General features: G+C 41.1%; 1 protein-coding gene across 7 annotated transcripts in view; it reads left to right on the top strand.

Annotated features, from left to right (window-relative positions):
- adgrb1a (adhesion G protein-coupled receptor B1a) overlaps positions 1-20,758 on the top strand; it is a 651,114-nt gene that overhangs the window by 312,878 nt on the left and 317,478 nt on the right. For all 7 annotated transcript variants that reach the window (XM_069922257.1, XM_069922254.1, XM_069922256.1 and 4 more), the window contains exons 8-9: positions 9,207-9,308; positions 11,135-11,241. In XM_069922257.1, the coding sequence (XP_069778358.1) occupies positions 9,207-9,308; positions 11,135-11,241 (209 nt within the window). The remainder of the gene's footprint in view (positions 1-9,206; positions 9,309-11,134; positions 11,242-20,758) is intronic.

The raw sequence follows: 20,758 nt of genomic DNA, 5'->3' as shown, positions 1-20,758 counted from the left end.
CTTGGAAGAGTTTCTCACTCCCTTCTTCACCCTGGCACACTGTGCTCTGTTCTGATTTTTAAAAAAATTAAATTTAGACATACAGTATAGCACAATAACAGGTCATTTCAGCGCCCAATTTACACCCCATTAACCTGCACCCCCAGAACGTTTTTGAATGGTGGGAGGAAATCAGAGCTCCCGGAGAAAACTCATGCAGATACGGGGAGAACCCTGGTCCGGTCCCAATCGCTAGCACTGTGAAAGCGTTGCGCTAACCACTACACCAACAATGCCATGGTGATTTTATTACACTGATTGCCCACATTGATTCATGGAAAATGGTATGTTTTGGCCACATTATTTTGCATTGAAATATGTACAGAACTTCAAAGCAAAATAACCTGCGTTAGGTGTTATTTTTCTGACTACATTTAGGACAAATTCTCAAGCCCCATGTTCAAAGTGAATGAATCATACAGTTATATAACATGGAGACAGGCTCTGGAGCCCAACTCATTCATCTGGCCAAGTTGTCTACCTGAGTTAGTTCCATTTTTTTCTCTTTGGCCCATATGCCTTGAAAGATTTCCAGTCCATTTCTCTGTCTAAATATCTTCCTCTGACAGCTCGCTCCACATATCACTATGTGAAAAATCCCCTTTCAAGTCCCTTATGCATCATTCCCCTTTCGCTTTAAATCTATGCTCTGTGGTTTTGGACTCCCCTACCCACTTCGTCACAACCACTCTCCTGCAAAGATTCTATTCCCTTCTTGCAATTTCTCCATCTCCACCATATCTGTTCCCAAGATGAGGTCTTCTGGTCCAGATCATCTGAAATGTCCACCTTCTTCCACAAACGTGGATTCCCCTCCACCACCAACTTAGCCTTTACCTGTATCTCCTCCATTCTCCACTCATCTGCCCTGGTCCCCTCTTCACCCTGATGTGACAAACACAGGATTCCACTTGACCTTACCTATGACTCCACCAGCCTCCGCATCCAACACATTATCCTCTGTAATTGCACCACCTACCACATGATCCCACTACTAGACACTTGTTCCCCTCTCCTCCTTCCATAGGGACTGCTCCACCCATGACTTCCTTGTCCACTCTTCCCTCCCCACCAATTGCCCTCCTTCTCCTGTGGCCCCAGGAAGTGCCACACCTCCTTCAGGGCCCCAAACAGTCCTTTCAACTGAAGCAACACTTTACATGTGTATCTGCAGGAGTGATCTACTGCATCCAGTGCTTCCTTTGTGGCCTTCTCTACAATGGGGAGACTGAGTGCAAACTGGGAGATCATTTCACTGAGCACCTTTGCATTGCCTGCATCAATGACAGGAATTTCTCAGTGGCCAACAATTTTAATTCTGCATCCCACTCACATGTCTGTCCATGGTCTCATGTACTATCCCACCAAAATCCCCCATAAATTGGAGGAACAACACTCGATTTTCAATCTGGGCACTCTCCAACTGGATGGCATTAAAATCGACCTCTGCTTTCTACAGTCACCCTTCCTTTCCTTTTCCCTTCCCTCTCTATTCGCAGAGCCATCCCTCCAACCCCTGCTTGATGCTGGGCCCTCCCTCCCTTATCCTCCTATTACCTCCTGCTTTTGCGTCTGTGCTCCTCCCCCAACCCTTCCCCCTAATATTTTGTTCAGATGTCTGCTGACATTTTTCCACACCTTGATGAAGGGCCCAAGCCCGAAATGTTTGGCCTGCTGAGTTTCTTCAGTGTTGTGTTTTTACTTCAACCTTAGCCTCCTATGGTCCACAGACAAGGCCCAGCCTATCCAGCCTCTTTGTATAACTCAGGCTGTCCATTCCCAGTCACATCCTGTTTAATATGTTCTGGACTCTTTTCTGTTTAATAACATCCTTCCTTCAGCTCAGTGACCAGAACTGCACACTCCAAATATTTAAACATCATAACTACATTATGTTTATATCTCTTTGTACTCTCATGGTAGGAGAGCCCTGATCTTTGCATTTTTTCATAAATGCAGATCTTAAAAGTTTCTGCAGTGAGTTATCATACTGAACGTGTTACAGTTTAACCACGTGAATACTGTTAAGATTAAATTATCTTCAGAGATTAGGGATGGTGGGAGGTTGGGGAGTGAAAATTGAAAATTATTTGGGATCTATTATGTAATGATATTGCATGTTAATTTGAAATATAGGAAAGGTACTAATACATTTTTAAAAATTGTGTGTTTCCACATGTACTGAGATAGTGAAAAAAAATGTTTTCCATGCTATCAATGCTATTTGGCGACCCGCTGGTTAGGGCACCAGATAGGAGATTTGCTAGATGAGATCGTGGCTCCTGGTTGGTATGTTGCCTCCCAGGTGCCAGGGTCAGGGATTTCTCTGATCAAGTACACAGCATTCTGGAGGGGGAGGGTGAGCAGGCAGATGTCGTGGTCCACATGGGGACCAATGACAGAGATGGAAGTGAGGATGATCTTTCCTGAAGAAAGATTATATAGTTAGGAAAGAAGTTAAAAAGCAGGGTAGGAATAGGAAGATGTGATGGATGAATGTGTGGTTAAAGTGTTGGTGTAGAGGGCAGAGGTTCCACATTGGTAGATTATTGGGATCTCTTCTGTGGAAGGTCTGACCTGTACAAAAGGGAAGGGCTGCACCTGAACCAGAAGGGGACCAATATCCGGGTGGGCAGATTTACTAAAGCTGTTGGGAAGGATTTAAACTAGTTTGGCAGAGGGATGGGAGTCATAATGAGGGTGGCGATTAGTGTAAATGGACACCTGGATTTGAAGGGAGAGAAGGACCAGAATGTTAAAGTTAATGGGGGGATAGTGGTAAATGTGATGGTAATCAAACAAATGTAGTTGGGGACATTCTCTCAAGTGTGCATAGATTTCAATGCAAGAATATAGGAAGCATTGCAAGAAAGGTGGATGAGCTTAGAGTATGGACTGACACATGGAAATATGATATTGTAGCCATCAGTGAAACTTGGTTGCAGGAGGAACATGATTGACAGCTAAATATTACAGGATTCTATTGTTTTAGGTGTGAAAGAACAGGAGGATAAAAGGTGGAGGAAACATTATAGCAGGGGTGTCAAATTCAAATTCACAGAGGGCCAAAATTAAAAACTTGGACTAAGTCGTGGGCCAAACTAAATATTTATTGAAAATTTTCAACAACATCTGCATGTTTTCTCTTCTTTCAACATATGTAATGTTCAACTTTTTCTTCTTAAAATAAATGTTTAATAATAGTTTTGGTTAAACTCTTTCCAGAAGAAGCATTACTAAATGAGAAATAAAATATTCAATAAATAATATTTCTCTATAGCCTTTAAGCTCCTCTTAAATGTATTTTTTTTCACAACCCAACAAGTCAAAAAAAAACAACTTGCTTCAATGACAAACACGTTTGTCTTTTAAAATGATGAACATATAGTCTGCCTCCCACCTGTCTTGAAAGGTCCTGTTTTCTGTCTTTCGTTTGGCCATTTTTCGTAAGGGGTTTATTACATGTGAGTTTGGCGACAGGTCGCAGGTGCTAATGAAAGTAAAGAGAGGAGGTGGCGGCGATTAGCGGGCTGATGGGACGGCGCCAACGCATTTGCAAAGCATTCTGGGATTTGTAGTATTAGCTGTGTATGCGCTATACTGGCACGGCAGCCAGCGGGCCAGCTCTAAAACATATTTGATATGAAACTGGTGGTAAGCTAGACACACCTTATTACCATCAATCCTATACTGTCGTATCCAGAAGTGGCAGTATGGTGACAGTCAAGTCTCCAACTGGAGTCCTGTATAAGAGAGATGTATCAGGTGTAAAAAGGTACCAGTCCAGAGATACATCGAGCGAAGAGGTTGAAAGGCCAATACGAGATGCTGAAACTGAGAGACCTGATGATGTTCCAGAGGCAGTTACCAGCACTCCTGATGAAGTGACTAGAGCGCCAGAAAGACCCGAAGCCGTGGCGAGCAGTATTGCCGACGCTGAGAGTGAACAACCGAGAAGCGACGACAATATCGCAGGCAGGCCGAAACGAAACCGGAAAGCGCCCAAACGATACGAAGACTTTGTGCCATAGTTTTAATAAGAACTTTGGGACAGTATTTAATCTTATATCATAAATTACATGTATGAGTGCTGTAGGAAGTAAATATTATGTAGTTGAGTTATAGTATTACCATTAGTTACGATGTTTGTAGGTTTCCAAGCGATATTGGTAAGTGAAGGTAAAGTTTATTTCTGATTAAAGGAGGGATGTCATGATAATGAATATGTATGAGATATACCGGAAGTAACGTGGTATGAGAGAGAGATAAGAGCACAAGTGCAGTGTTGAAAAGTACAGCTCACAGTGCAAGCATCACCTTACACCATTCAAAGTCTGACATTAAGTTATTTTGTAAAAATTTGTTAGAATATTGCTAACCTGTATTTGCTGTGAATTTGGATGTCTTACCATTAATTTTTAAAATTTTTAGATTGGAGATGCAGCACAGGAGCAGGCCCTTCCAGCCTACAAGCCTGAACCATCCAGCCACTTTTCTGAGACAATGGGAAATATTTCTGTTGTAGAAGTATATTTTTTATGGTGCTATAACTCAGCTGGGGATTCAACATTGGCCAATAGGTCTAATGTTCATTGAGTAGGGCTGTTATTCTTCAATTACACTGCGTTAACTCCAATGCTCTTAATGAGTACTCATTAGAGACAATCATTGCTATCTATCCTAGCTCCTCATAAGGTTCAGGTTATTTCCTCTGTTAATGGTTTAAATGATGACAGGTAATTTTTTTAATGAATAAAAGAACATATGAACCTGATGCACCATTCAATAGGATCGTGACTGCTCTAGCTGTGAACTCACCCCCACTTACCTGTCTGTTCCCTATAACCCTCAAAATTCATATTCCTCAAAAATATATCTATCTGTTTCTTAAGTGAGGAAGCCTCACTGTTTCCTTGTAGAGAGAATCCCATAAATTTGCTAATCTCTGGGAGAAACAATTATTCCTCATCTCAGTCTTCAATCTATTCCTCTAAATCTCATCTGCCAGTGGAACTAACCTCCCTGTCCGTGTCTATCGATTCTATTCACAGTTTAGGTGCCTTCAGAAGACCACCCACTCATCCTTCAGAACTGAAATGAATATGGTCCCAAGCTACTCAATCTCTCATCATTATATCACCCCTTCCCTTACAGAATCAATCTGGTGAACCTCTTCTGCACTGCCTGTAAGGACAGTGTATATTTTCTCAGTTAAGGAGACCAGAACTGCACCTGGCATTCCAGCCTCACCAGTGCAGCATAATACCCTCCTCTTAAATTTAATCCCTCATACAATGAAGGCCAACATCCCATTTGTTATCTGATGCATGATCAATTATGCAAAGACTGAAGTTACTGGAAATGAAGGCTTTTTATTAACAAGAGATGGACAGCATCCATTGTGTTGCTGGCTCGAACTGGGGGCAGGGTTGTGGCATGACAGCCTTTATGGGGGATAGGAGTCATGAGCTGGCCAGAGTCAGAACAAGGTCAAACATAGAAGACCATATAATTTACATACACAATGGTGGTTTCACCACAACATGCTATCTAACTTTATGTGATATGTGTGCAGTTTAAATAATAGTCAGATCAATTTTTTTTCAAAAGTGGATGCCCTCACATTTTCCATGATTTTCTTAAGGATATATCAAATAGGTGAGAAGTAGCAGACTGTATGACATCTCAAGACTGATCCATCATTCTGCAGGATTAATGCTGAACTTTTACATCAGGTTTACTGTTCCATGCTTTGCCAGAACATCTGACATCCCGCATCCTCTGTGCCACATAACTTAGCAACATTGTTCTACATAGGTGGAGAACAGTAACATTTCACACCTTTCTGACCGATCTTGTTAATCCTCATCCCAAAAGGTCACCTCTTGAGTAAATTTAAGACCCAAAATTCAAGATGCTTTCAACAGAACTAGAATGCTGACCTGTTGACTTACTTTGTTTCTCTTCCACAGTTGGTGCCTGATGCTCTGAGTACTTTCAGAATGTTCTCCATTTATTTCAGTTTTCACAAAACTGTACTGGTACAGCATAATCTTGTGAATTTGCAAGCAACATATTTAAAATAATGGATAACAGGTCAATGTTTTAAAGTAAAAACACACCAAGATGCTAGAGGAATTCAGCTGATATTTCAATGTCCATAGGAGGTAAAGATATATTGCCGATGATTTGACCTGAGCCCTTTTTCAAGGAATAAGCAGAATGAGACAAAAAAAAAAGTAAATCTAAGATTACGGGCACTGTTCACTGGGGGTGGTCTCCAAACCAACAAAAGTTGTTAATTGGATATGATAAGGGAAGAGTTGAAAATGGATTATGTCTGTGCAAAATGAGATGGAAAAGAGGGAGAGACAGAGAGAGCTGTGGGAAGGCAATGGGGGAAAGAAGTGAGAGGTCAAGGGAGGGGTGGTTAACGAAAGCCAGAAGTTGATATTAATACCATCTGGTTGGAGGGTGCCCAGTTGGAAGACGAGGTATTTTTCCTTCAATTTACGGGTGGTCTCATCTGGTACTGCAAGAGACCATGCAGGTCAGCAATGGAATGGGAAGGGGAATTGAAATGGATGGCTACAGGGAGATCCACACTATTGTGGCGAACAGAACTGAGGTGCTCAATAAAGTGATCTCGCAGTCTCTCGATGTTGAGGAGACCACAATGGGATGTAGTAGATGACCCCTGCAGATTCACAGGTGAAATATTGCTTTACTTGAAAGTTTGTTTGGGGCCCCAAATCATGGAGAGGGAGGAGGTGCCCCAGATTCAGAGGGGGAAGTACCAAGAGGACGATTGGTTGGGAGGGAGGAGTGGACAAGGGAGTCACGGAGAGAGCAGTCCCTCCAGAAGGCAGAGAGGGAAGGAGAGGGGACTATGTGTCTAGTGGTGGGATAATGTGCTAGGTGGCAGAAATGGTGGAGGATGAGATGTTGGATAAGGAGGCTGATGAGGTGGTAGGTGAGTACAAGGAATCCTTGTCCTGGGTGCAGATGTGGCAAGTCGGAGGAATTGCGAGAATGGAATGAAATCCTCACAGGACAGGGTATGATGAGGTGTAGTTGAGGTCACTGTAGGAGTTGGTGGGTTTGAAGAAGATGTTAAAATGTCTGTTGAGAGTGTGCCTCCCAAGATGGAGACAGAAAGATCCAGAAAAGGGGGAGTGTTGCAAGAGATGGACCAAGTAAATTTGAGGTTGGGGTGGAAGTTGGCAGCAAAGTGGATGAGGTCAAACAGCTTATCATGGGTGCATGAGGCAGCTCCAAAATAGTAACTGATTTAGCGGAGGAAGAGATGAGGGGCCTTGCCTGTGTAGACTTACAACATGGATTGCTCCATGTAGCCAACAAAATGGCAGATACAGCTGGGGCCCATTTGGGTACCAAAGGCTACCCCTTTGACCTGCAAAAAGTGGGATGAGTCAAGGGAGAAATTATTGAGGGTGAGGACAATTTCTGCCAGGCGGACGAGGGTGGTGATAGAGGGAGATTGATTGGGTTTATTGTTCAAAAAGAAACAAATTGCTTTGAGGCCTTTGGTATGAGGGATGGAGATGTAGAGGGTTTGGATGTCCATGGTAAACATAAGGCGATCGATTTCAGGGAACAGGAAGTTGTTGAAGTTAAGGAGGGTGTGAGAAATGTCCCAGATGTACTGGACAGGGGGACAGGTGGACAAAACAGGCATGGCGATGGAGACCAATTTGCTGGGGCAGGAGCACACAGACATGCTGAGTAGGAGGTAGAAATAGGAGCGGGATTGGGAAACAAACCTTAGTTGTAGGCTGTGTCAGGGAGATAAGAGGATGCAATACAGTGGTGTGATGAGTTTTGGTAGGGTCCTGTAGAGTGGTAAGTAAGAGTAGCTGTCTGAGAGTTGTCGCCTAGCTCCGGCCAGATAGAGGTCAATATTGATCGCTTTCATAATTTTATTTTGCTTCTATCAGCCTCCTCTTCCTCTCAGGGAAAAACAAGTACAGCTTATCCAGACTCTTCTTGTAACTGATACATCCATCCCTGGAGAATCTCTTCAGTATCCTCTCAAGTGCAATTACATCCATTCTCCTGTTCTTCACTTATTTACCTAAATAAAGCAAGAAGATTGGTTTGGTAGCATAGTGCAGCCATTCTCAACAGGGGCCTACAGGCTCCAATGGGGGCCACACCTCATTGAAATAAAAGTCATGTTTTATTTTCCCTTCACATAACGTAAATATTTTGACACACATACAGTATAGTCCCACAGGCCCATGCTGCCCAACTTCAAGGAGACCAAAAATGGAATTAGTGATGACTGGAATATCAGTCCACAGAAATGACCCCAGGTTTCCAGGATGACATTATTTTATCCTTTCCGATGCTCTTTAGATCATTTGGGCTTTGCCTTCAAAAGCTGTCTAAGCTGACTGAGAGTCTTAACACCTCATCTTTTAATGATGCATATTAGAACATAAACCTTGCATGCACATTTTCATGCAGTAATTCTGTGTCTTCACATATGTTCCAGCCTTCTATTGTGTCTCCATTTACTGACTCCATCATTATTTCAGTGGTTGCTTTTCTTCCCAACAACCCTGCCTCTGCTTTATCCTGTTCCCCTTACTCTAAATCAGACGTTCTCACTCCTTTTTTTTTGGCTCCAGCCCCCTGAGCGGGGACTCTACTCAAAGTTTCTGGGCCCCCTTCCCTGTGAAGCAGACAGGTTAAGTTTTTTTTTTCTTTTGTACTCTGCATAAATAATATAAATATAAATAATATTTTATAATTTGAGTCAGTTGGCCCCTGTTAAATGTACTGTTGCCCCTATTGAGAATGGCTGCTCTCGATAAATCTAGTTTTTTGCTAACTTTTGACAGTTATACTGCAAAGTTATTGAGTTAAAACATCAACTTAGTTTATTGCTTCATCCTTGGCTGCCTGACCTATGGAATATTTTCTGCAAATTCTCTTTTTTATTTCAGACTTCCAGCGTCTGTAATATTTTATGTAAGTGTATTCAACATTTTGATCAAGCTCCAATTCATTACATTTCAAGGTCAGCGGTTTATTCTTCCACAACAGTTAAATCTTTCTTTTCCTTTTCTCTTGTGGTATGTATTGTTATTGGAGCTTCACGGAAAGAATTCACATTAACCACGGCACAATTTTTGTTTCAGAACCTCATGAATATTGTCAGGAAGAAAACTACAACTCAATGGTATGGACAAAGACAGCAGCAGGCGAGCCTGCAGTGGTCAGCTGCCCACCAAGTGCTGCAGGTAAATATTGCTGGCAGGAACTTGCTGGGAAGTAATATCATTCCTCTTCTTAATGGTGACATAAACTCCGACTGAACAGTAGAAATATATTGTTGAAAATTGGGGGAATGCTAGTTACTTTTTGACATTTTCTGAAATGCAAGCAACAATTTGCAGGAGGAGGTCAGCAGCGTAATCTGGAGGAAAAGAATAGTCAACAGTTCAGACCACATCCCCTCATCAAGACATTCCCATCCGAAACAATGACCATTCATTGCTTGACTTTCTGATTCTCTCCAGCAGATTGTGTTTGGCTCCAGATTCTCTCACGTGTCCCTTTTTTCTTTAATGCGTTGACTTCATTATTAATATCCCCTCCCACTTTGGTTCATGTGGAGATTAGGACGAAAATATTGACTAAAAATAAAAGAACACATTCCAGATATCCCTGCTGTTAATTTTATTTTGGCAGATTTTAAATGTCTTCTCCTGGTGAGACAATAAGTCAGGCTACATGGTAAACTTATTTACAGTAAAGGTAAATGGTTGAGCTTGCCAGCGCTCGGAAAACGCTGTTGCAAAAGGAAGATGAGCATTGAAGGTTCTGGCAGGTTCATTCTTTCCCATGCCACTTCTTGTCAGCTAGGAACTTCCCTCTGTCAAGCTTTCCTTGTAAAATTCCCACCCCATCAAGTCTTTCTCTTGCCCCCACTAGATTATCAATTTGGGCCCTCCCATACTTCCATTCCTCACCATTTCTGCAGTCTCCTATGCCCACCAAGATCAATCTATCTCATCCTTTGTTCCAATTATTTGTGATCAAAGAGGTTTGGTGCCATTGGTTTAGCAACCAGCTAGCCTGCCAGGTTGGTTTTCTTGATCAAAGAGAACTTGTATATAAATTTGCAGTAGGATTGGTGGGGGGGGGGGAGAAATGTGGAGTCTTCATTGCCTTGACCTAAGTTCACCCAAACTCTGTTACATTATATGTTTGCCTCTCCTCTTCCCCAATAATGTTGGAGCTATTAACATTTGCGCTCCAGCAGCAAGCAGATTTCTATTAACAGTTGGGGTTATCAGTTCCATATGTCCTTGCATTTTGGGAAGGGATTACTTATTAAAAACCACCAGCGGTGGCTGAGGCACATGGGCACGTTGATCTTGGATGTCCGGAGTATAATATTGTTGAAGAAAATTGTTACCAATGTTTCAAGCCAAACAAAAAATTTTTTATTAAATCTGACCCAATGATCAAAACAGAATACCATTCACAGAAAATATTATGAGAGCACCAAATGATCTTACCTTGATTATTGTCCATCGTAAAAGCACCGAGATAATGTATTCAGAAAAAAAATAAATGAAGGAGCATAAGAGTAAAATTTGAGATACATGAACCAAGGATGTAACATTTATGTGTACAAATGGGAAGGAGGAAGCTCCTCAGATGGGGTGAATATCACATTGGATCTCAGATCTCAACAGAATTACTGCACTATAACTGTAGGAACGTGCTATACATTTCCAATTAATTATATTTTCCCTGACTCTTTGCCGGCTAAGAGGTACTGGGTCTCAAATGAGTAATTAAGAATATTTATTATTCTTTAAAATGCAAGTTAGAAATAACAATATATTGGACAAACATTTGGCACCTTCAAGCCAAATTTTATCTGCACTGTTTAGTTGCAGTTTCAACCTATTCATGATCAGACTAAATCTTGCATGTAGATGGAAAGCAATTTCAAATGTGTGTACAAAGACTTGGGTAATATTAGCACCTGTTTTTTTTTTCCTTGTGATGACCTTGAACCATTCCACAACTAATTATTTTTTGATGTTCTCAGGAATAATCCTGAGAAATTGTCTCCTAGATGAAGAAGGAATCGCTTTCTGGGAGCCCCCAAGCTTCACCAAATGTGTTTCCAATGACTACCAGATGTTGCAGTTAGAGGTATGTGTGTGTTCCTTGATATTCCGAGCTGAAGTACAGTAAACACCCCTGCTATCTGGCACCTTCAGGGATTGGTAGATGCCAGATAAGTGAGTTTTGCAGTTGGTTCTGTATTTTTACCCATATATTTCCCATCTTTTTCTTTTAGTGCTTGAGGTGCTAGGTTTCCAAAAAACAGGGATTTTACAGTATATTGTAATGTACTGTATAACCAGTGAGAGAATTTCTCTTCCAAATCTCTCTTATAGGCATCTTACCAGTTCTACTGTCCATCTATTGAGGGAAAATGCACCATTGATGTCTGAACAGATGATTTCTTTTTGCCAATATTCTCTCTGTCATGTTGCTTTCCTAAAATTCCTCTTGCATAAGAGCTTTAATAATACCTCCTGATGATCGAGTTGAGGCAGCTCACAATTTGAGAGGTCGAGATGTTAAACAAACATCATTGACTTTTAACTAAGCCAGAGAAAGGACTATCACCAAGGTAACTAGGGGCAGGCGAGAAAAGCCAAATCTGTCAATCCAGACAATGAACAATAAAATATTGTGAATCCATGAGGTTTATGGTGTAATATCAAGGTGATAGAATTTTAAAAAAAACTGTTCAAATGAAAGATCAATTTAAAACATGTTTTATGTTTCCAAAATACCAATATTTTTAATGGGTTATTTTAATTAGAGTATATTAACAAATGAAATTTAAGGTCTCCTTAATGTGTTTCTTTCCTCATCTCAGTTTGACATTTAGTACCTTATTAGATTTAGCATTGAGTTTAACTACTTCAATGTAACCACTCTGTCTGTCCTTTTGCACAGCATTTCCTCCATCTGATTCTGCTGTCATTATAAACATAATCAGTCTTTTCATTTGTCCCCAAACCATTTTGTATTGTCTTATTGCAGCAGCTTTTATTGTTCAATGACTTCTGTCCTTCAAATCTAATAGAAATTCCCTTTTATTCTCTGCTTGCTTTGCTGCTTTCCCCATTATTTAAAACCTCCATCTTTAGTACAAATCCAGTGAACCAAAATGTTATATTTGTTTCTTTGTTCTCTCCACATTTGCTATTTGACCCATTGAATGCTTCCAGCATTTCTGCTTTTATATCGTATTCCCGGTAACTGGAGTGTTTTGCTTTCATTGAATATTAATGTGGTGATTCATTTACTTGGTTGATGCAGTTACAGAGAAGGTAAATGAGAATAATACAGTGATGGAGGTGCAAATGGACTTTAAAAACTTTTTTTTGAAAAAGCAGTATATTGGTGGTGGTACACCACCAGCCTACTGAAGGGGACAACCTCTGCACCTGCAGGAGTGTTCCACCAGCGGCCTACTGCAGGGGGGAGCCTCTGTACCTGCAGGAGTGTACCACCACCAGCCTACTGCAGGGGGCAGCCTCTGTACCTGCAGGAGTGTAAGGGGCAGGACAACACCTGGCCGGCTGCCAATCAGTCGGCCTGAATGGATCAAGCCCCACCCGGTCGGATGTCAATCACTCTCCGGGATAGAAGCCTGTGCCGGCCTCCCGAGGCCTCACACTGAGTTGATGCAGCCACAGCCAGCCTGGCTCTGTGGAGGTTTTTGTGGATTAAAGCCTGTTGTTCAGTCTTTACCTTGTGTGTGTCTGATTCTGTCCAACAGCGCACCACAATATTAAAGCATTGGATAAAGAAACATTAATACATAATTGATTAAATAACAGAAAACAGACTAAAAAGCCATTGTTGATTAGAGATGAGAGAGATATGTAAAGCGTTGTCAACTAGAAGTTAATATTTTGATATATATTTATGTCTGAGAGGTATAAAAGGCCACACTCAGGAAAATGGGACCACTTGATTGATGCTGGGCTGAAATGCCCTTTCCATGATGTAAAACTCCATGACTCAAATGTAAAAGTTTGTGGATGACGTGCAGATGACGTAAAACACAATAAGCTTTCAGCTGCTCCTGTCGGGGAAGGAGTATAAGAGCAGGACCACCAGGCTGAGAAGCAGGTTCTTCCCACAGGCAGTGAGGACGCTGAGCGATTAAAGGAACTGCTCACACTGTCCATCCGAGACTCTCATATTCATAAAATAATATTTATTTATTTATTGTATTTTGTATAAGTACACTTGTCCTGCATCTGCATTGTTGATCTGTATGTGCGTTATGTCTGGTTGTGCACCTGCATGTTTTGCACTTACATCGGGTTGTATTGTGCGACCGGATGATAATAAACTTGAAATGATGAAGAAGGTAGTGAAGTAGACAAACCTCAATGAAATTTGCAGTATGGTGATAAATTTGGTCATTTCTACTGCTTCTCTTCATGATATAAAGGGGAAGGGAAGGAGCGCAAAAGCAAAGAATCTTGCAGAAGTTGAGAAAGTTTTCCTTTCAGAGGGATCTTTGCTTTTATACATATGTACAGTGGCAAGGAAGAAATGCTAATCATTTATAAATAGTGTTTCAACTCCAGATGGAGTCTGTAGCAACTTTGGGAATTATATAGTAGAATGGACATGAGGGCTTCAGAGAATATGTTAAGTTTTCTGAAGGGATACTAGGGACAATGGACTCCAGTTACATCAAAAGAATAAATTAGATCTGTTTACCTTTGTGTAATAAAAAAAGAGAATGTAACATCCCTCCCCCTACTTCTACCCAGTTCCATTCCTTCCATTAATTCTCTACCTACTTTCATTCTTATTTTTGTCCCTTTCCCTTTCTCCCCTCCAAATGGTCTCTCCCTCTACCTGCATCTCCACCTCTCCTGGCTCCTGGCCAATACCCAATCACATCTTAGCCCCTCTCCAACTTCTTCCATCCCCATCTTTTCCTCTCCCTTGATATCACACCTTCCTACCTTAGTCTCAATAAAGGGCCACTCTCCAAAACATTTATGGCTGTTGCCTGACCCATTTTGTTCCTCCTTTGTTCACAGAAGAATTGTGTTCACTGATTTCATGTTGAAAGTCATGATTTCAGATGCCTTTGATATTTGGGCATCAAGGTCAAGACTGGAAATTGATAGCATGCAGAAGGAAGTTTTTCAGTGTTTCACAGTGAACATGACAAGAAACAATTCAATGCAGTGGAATTTTTCACACAAGGGACACAAGGTAGCTAAGAAGCAGACATTGTGTGGAGGTAGCAGCATTAATCTTCCAATCACATGGAAGTGCAGAGTTGGTACTTGACAACCGGATGCTACCCTGCTGTTTAAAAAAAAGTATGCAAAGATAAACTCAATACCTCAAGCCAGTTTAACCACAGCAGCAGGGAATCTTTTAGAAACAGGTACAAAACAACAAAGGATTGTTCAGGGAAATTCAGCATAATTATGTTAAAGGCAAATCACATTTAAGAAATATGATAATGGGGATTGATGAAGGAAAAGTAATTGATTAGGTGCATATTAACTCTCAAAAGATATTTTACTCCATGCTAAGAACAGGCTTGACAAAAGATTTGAAGTAAATGAAGAAAAAGTGCAAGAGCAAAACAGTTAGAAAATTAAGGGCGACAGAAAGCAGAATAATTGTGAATCAAAGGTAGAATGGTTACCCACCATTGTTTATTAGACCTTTGGGATTGCTATAGTACTTTATATATTTAAATAAGACACAAAGTACAAGAGCAAGGGAGACAATGAACTTAATCAGGCACAACTGAAGGATTATGTCCAATTCAGAGTCACACTTTAGAAAAAGTGTTAGGGAGAGGTTCCAAATTGATCTTCATTTTCTAAAATCCTTAGATTGTAGAGCGGCGGGCAGCAACCTCCTTTGAAGAAGACCACAGAGCCCACCTCACTGACAAAAGGCAAAGGAGGAAAAACCCAACACCCAACCCCAACCAACCAATTTCCCCCTGCAACCGCTGCAACCGTGTCTGCCTGTCCCGCATCGGACTTGTCAGCCACAAACGAGCCTGCAGCTGACGTGGACTTTTACCCCCTCCATAAATCTTCGTCCGCGAAGCCAAGACAAAGAAAGAAGAAGAAAGATGAAGAATGGGAGATACTGACATTGTGATCAACTTCTCCACAAGGGATAGGAGTCAAAAGAACAGGCAAATTATAAGCCAGTTTGTCTAACGCCTGTCACTAGAATCATGTTCAAAGAAATAACAGCAGATCAGAGATAATGGCTTCATGAAGGGGAAGATGTATAGCACACATGTCAAACTCTGGCCCGCGGGCCAAATTTGGCCCGCGATATAATTATATTTGGCCCGCAAGATCATTTCAAAAATGTATTAGAGGTGGCCCACTGGCCGCGGCGGCAGTATAGTGCATGCACAGCTAATACTATAAATCCCAGAATGCATTGGCGTCAGCCCGCTAATCGCCCCCACCTCCTCTGTTTATGTTGCAGGGTCTCACTGTGGACTCTGGTTTTGGGGCCTGGCCGGTGTCGGGGAAGCCAAGGCCGCTTCCCAGCGCCCGGAACCGGAGGCCTCGGGCCTGACCTCGCCAGGATCGTTGCCCACTACCCCTCCCTGCCGCAGGCCGACCCGCGACTCACGGTGACGGGGCCGCTGATCCGCCGAGATGCCGCCCTGCAGCGAGAGCCGATGCTCCCGCACTGTCGTTGTCCAACCCGATCGCCCGCAAACCCCGCCCTCCCGCACACAGGCCTGAGTAAGGATTATGAACTTTAATCTCAGGATAAAACGATCTTCCAATAGTTTCATGTCACAGTGATAAATATATTCCTGGTTAAAAATGGTGCTGCACCTGGATGCAAGCTCATTAGGCATAAAACTTGAAAAGTGTGTAAATCAAAGGATATCTGTACCAATGGAAAAAGGGCATGGCAAATAACCCTGCTAGAGTTCATGCCCACAATCATTCACCCATTTGATTGTTTCAGGAATCATGTTATTCTCCCACATTCTCAATAGTCCTCAGATTTTACTGTTCGACAGCACACTAGCAACATTTGACAAATCCTCTATAGAGAAATATTATTTATTGAATATTTTATTTCTCATTTGTTAATGCTTCTGGAAAGAGTTTATCCAAAACTATTATTAAACATTTATTTTAATAAGGAAAAGTTTAACATTACATATGTTGAAAGAAGAGAAAACATGCAGATGTTGTTGAAAATTTTCAATAAATATTTAGTTCGGCCCTCGACTTAGTCCAAGTTTTTGATTTAGGCCCTCCGTGAATTTGAGTTTGACACCCCTGATGTATAGAGAGTAGGTGTGGCAAGATTGTTTAGCATGGTGGGAGATTCTAGGACAAGAGGGCACAATTTCAGGATGAAAGGGTGCCAATTTAAAACTGAGATGCAGAAAAAATTCTTTAGCCAGAAAGTTGTGAGTCTGTGGCACTTGTTGCCATAGGCTGCTGTGGAAGTGCAGTCATTGGGTGCATTTAAAGCAGAGATTGGCAGGCATTTGCTTAGTCAGGGCATCAAGCATTATGGGGAGAAGGCCAGGGAGTAGAACTGAGTTGGATGATCAGATCACTATAGAAGGCAGCGCAGACTCGATTGGGCTACTTCTACTCCTATATCTTGTGCGAGAGGGAGAGGGAGAAGAAAAAAGAGAGACAACAGAGAGAGAGAGAAAAAAACACACACATATATGTATATGTGTGCTCATCCGTGCATATGGGTGGGTGCATGCATGCATATGTGTAAGAGAGAGGGAGATGCGTATTCATACAGAGAGACAATGTGTGGATAGAAAAACTGTTCTAAATCTTTAGGTTCGGATGAAGTCCAGATTGGCTGCAGTAAGGTGCAGCCCAGACAAATTCCAGAATTCATACCGGCTGACTAATCTGTCTTATACTGCTAGGAGTAGTGAAGGCCAATTAAATTGTAGTGTTCAATAAATAACATGTGAAAGGTAAAAAACAAACCTTGTAGGGCCTTCGGGAGAAGTTGAAAGAATGTAGAAAGCAAAATTGCTTTTATTTGGAACCAGCACGATCGATGGTCCAAATTTACACTTCTCTGCTGTGACCTTTTGTGATTCTGTGAAATTTGTTGCAGAGCAATATATTCAGTCACAACCTATTTGACTAATTTCTGAATTACGTACCATGAAGGTAAAATTGTCCAGATGCATTTGTAAAAGCAGGTCACAAGCTTGAAGGAAGTTAGGCCATATTGCTGCAATTTATTGGTTGAAGTAGCAAATAGAAAATAGACGATATTGCCTTTCATATTTATGTTCTCAGCAATTGTGTTCAATTGGTTGCAATAAAGCAGGAGAAATTCTTGCCTGTGGAGAAATTTATCACTTTTTTTTCTTGGGAGCTCAAAATGTCTCACCTAAAACTCATCCATTTTGCAAATAGCCAATTTAATTGTAATCCTACTGCCTTCATTATGACTTCGAGTTAAATTTTGCATATCCATCAATCAATTATTGTCATACGGTCTTTGATTTATGTTTCCAAAGAAAGTAAACATGGTATTGTTAAAGTACGCTAGGCATTAACTTAATTTGTAATGCCTTGAAGGGTTCATTGAAAAAAGTAAATGTCATCCTAAAATCAAATTTTTATTGCTTTAGTAGAGAAAAATGACTGCCTTACTAATTTAACTGCAAACCGTAAACTAAAGTAGCTTCAAAAATTAATTTTGTTGTGCATTCTTTTGTGTCCATTTGCTCACTGACATTCGGAGAGAGATCAAAAATATTATTGAAATACTGACCCTTATAAGCATTGCTGTCAAAGGTATATCTTTTCTCAAGGCCAACATTACTGACCTTAATTCAATTTTCTTTTCTGTGAGAAAAAGCTACAAGGGTTCTAATCTCGGGAACAAGGTCTTATTGAATGGCATACTCCAGCTCTTATTTCCTATGTTAATGTCAAATTTCCCTTCCCTTTGATTTACCAGCCCTTCTTCCCCCATACCTCACCACCTTTCTTTATTGTGTTTTTTTCTTGCTCTCTCCACTCTCTGTACTTCCACATCATACCCTTATCATTCCTTTTTCTGCAATCCCTATTCTTTCCCCATTCTCCTCAAACTTTTGCTTATTTAACTGCTAACCTTAATGTAAAATAGTTTCAGAACTTTTGACCGGATGGCACTAACAGTTTCCATTAAACCCTGCCACCCCCACCCATTCCCCATCTTCCTCCCTTTTCTCTTTTTCTTTCTTTCTCGCTCTCTAGATAACCCAAAAGTTGAGATGTAAAGGCAGAGAAACTCCACCAAAACGCATAACCAGCTACCTTTCTGAATGTGTGGAGGCGGTCTCTGAGCCGCATATTCCAACCACTCTCCGAGAAGGATAACCTCCACAGCGCAGCCCTCTGCCGATCAATCTGAATGTACAGCTGCGCTAAGTGCCTATTTAGGGGTGGGCTGATGTTGCCATCAGCCCGCGACCCATCTCCCCACTCACCCCTCTACCTAAATTAACACTTCTTCAACTTTGTACTCGACATTCTCTTATTCAATTGAAGTTTGTACATTGGACTTGCATGTCTAAAGACAAGTTGTCCTGTACATTTCCTGATCTATGTCCCCGATGTGATAGATGTAACGATGGGGAAGCAACCTTGATTAATATGTTTTGGTCTTGTCGAGTTCTTGAACCTTACTGGAGGGAGATTTTTCATGAATTTTTTTCCATAATATTACGTTAATCTTGAACCTAATCCTTTAATGGCTTTGTTTGGAGTGTTAGATGATACTAACGAGCTATTTTTTTCATCTGATCGTCAAGTCATACTATTTACAACTCTTATGGCATGAAGAACGATCCTACTTAGATGGAAAGGTCCTGTTCCACCCACTGGTTCTCAGTGGTTATGTCATATCATGTCTTGTCTTAATTTAGAAAAGATCAGGTATTCTGTGTTGTATACTAACACTAATTTTTATAACATTTGGAGTCCTTTTATGGACTTTTTACGCTCATAAAATCTGTTTGTCTTGATCATTGAAAGTATTTATTTACGTTCATGGTTTTTCTTTCAGTTAGTAACAGTTTATAGATTCAGCAGAACTAGACAGCTTTTAATTTTATGTCAAAACATCCCAAGTTTTTTTTGGTAGGGGGTTAGAGTTCTTTTATTTGGTTTCTTTTCTCTTTTGTCATTCTGACAACATTGTATGGGGAAGGGGTATATTATTATTGTTTTTTTGTTTGAAATGTACTTATATTCTAACTTTGCTAACTTTGTGTTCTTTATACAATGTGTTCTTGTTCTATAAAACTCAATAAAAAAAGATTGAAAGAGAAGGGAGCAATAGAACGACTAATACTGTAATTGTGTTTGTCACTCACTGTACCAACAGCCACTATGATTGCAGGCCCACTACACAGCAATTCAATAGCATTCAGGGCTCAGAATTGGCCTTGCATGAAAGAAGGCATTTTATTCACGCTTTTCATGTGAAGGGAAAAAAATAAAGGAAAAACTGATCAGGTTCTCCCTGTGCTGGGTGCCCAGTCTTAGCAGGAATGACTTGCAAAACCGCATTAAAAAGTGCAATGGAATGGATAAGGTAGAATTATAGAATTGTGGAATCATACAGCACAGAAATTTAGGTCCACCTCATCCCTTCTGACCGATATGCCGATCAGACTGTTCCTCTGCAGCTTGCTTCAGCTAAACCTTACCACCTCTGTGTGAAATGTAGTGCCATGAAACTTTGCTGGGTTGATGTCAACAGGTATTGCTTGAGTTCCTCTGGGGATAACATTGATGACATCCAGGCAATGGGTGATACATTCGAGCTCCTGTATCATCATGTTTCATTCCAAAGAGCATAAATTTTGATGTACTTAGTGCTGACGAAGACAGCACCACATAGTCCAGTTTTAAGGCAAACGCACTGTAAACATAGTCTGAACTGTGTGATATGAAATCATTTAAAAGTTTATGAAACAAATTTATTATATGTCGCTACTTCTGCAGCACAGGTATCAAAAAAACCACAAAATGTAGGCACAGAAGTAGTTCTGACAAGTCCGTACTGCCATTCCATCATGAGCTGATCCATTCTCCCTCTCAGCCCCACTCCCCTCTCTTCTCCCCATAACCGATGATAACCTGAGTATTCAGATACCTATAAATCTGTGCCTTAAATATACCCAACTGCCCGTGGTAGCAAATTCCAGAGGTTCATCACTCTCTGGCTAATAATCAATGATTTAGAATGCTCCAGCAAATATAATTAACCATCAGGTAAATAGGTAACCTTTTGCCACTTCGATCAATAAGTGTGGGAAAATACCATCGAAAGTACTCTCGAGTGGCCACCAATACGCAGTCCACGTTTCATTATGATCGCTCAGCTCCAGGCTGCTTCACAACCCTGATATGACAATGAACCAAAGTACTGAATTCCAGTGTTTTTGTTTAAACATACAGCACGGTAACAGAACCTTTCAACCCATGTCACCCAATTACACCCAATTGATCTAAAACCTCGGTATGCTTTTGAACACTGGGAAGAAACTGGAGCCCACAGTGAAAATCCACGCAGACACGAGGAGAACGCACAAACTCCTTATAGACAGTGCAGGATTTGA

This window comes from Narcine bancroftii, chromosome 2 (genome assembly GCF_036971445.1).
Source record: "Narcine bancroftii isolate sNarBan1 chromosome 2, sNarBan1.hap1, whole genome shotgun sequence".
NCBI lineage: Eukaryota > Metazoa > Chordata > Chondrichthyes > Torpediniformes > Narcinidae > Narcine > Narcine bancroftii.
The sequence above is the reverse complement of the archived record's forward strand: the minus strand, read 5'-3'. Positions and strand labels throughout refer to the sequence as shown.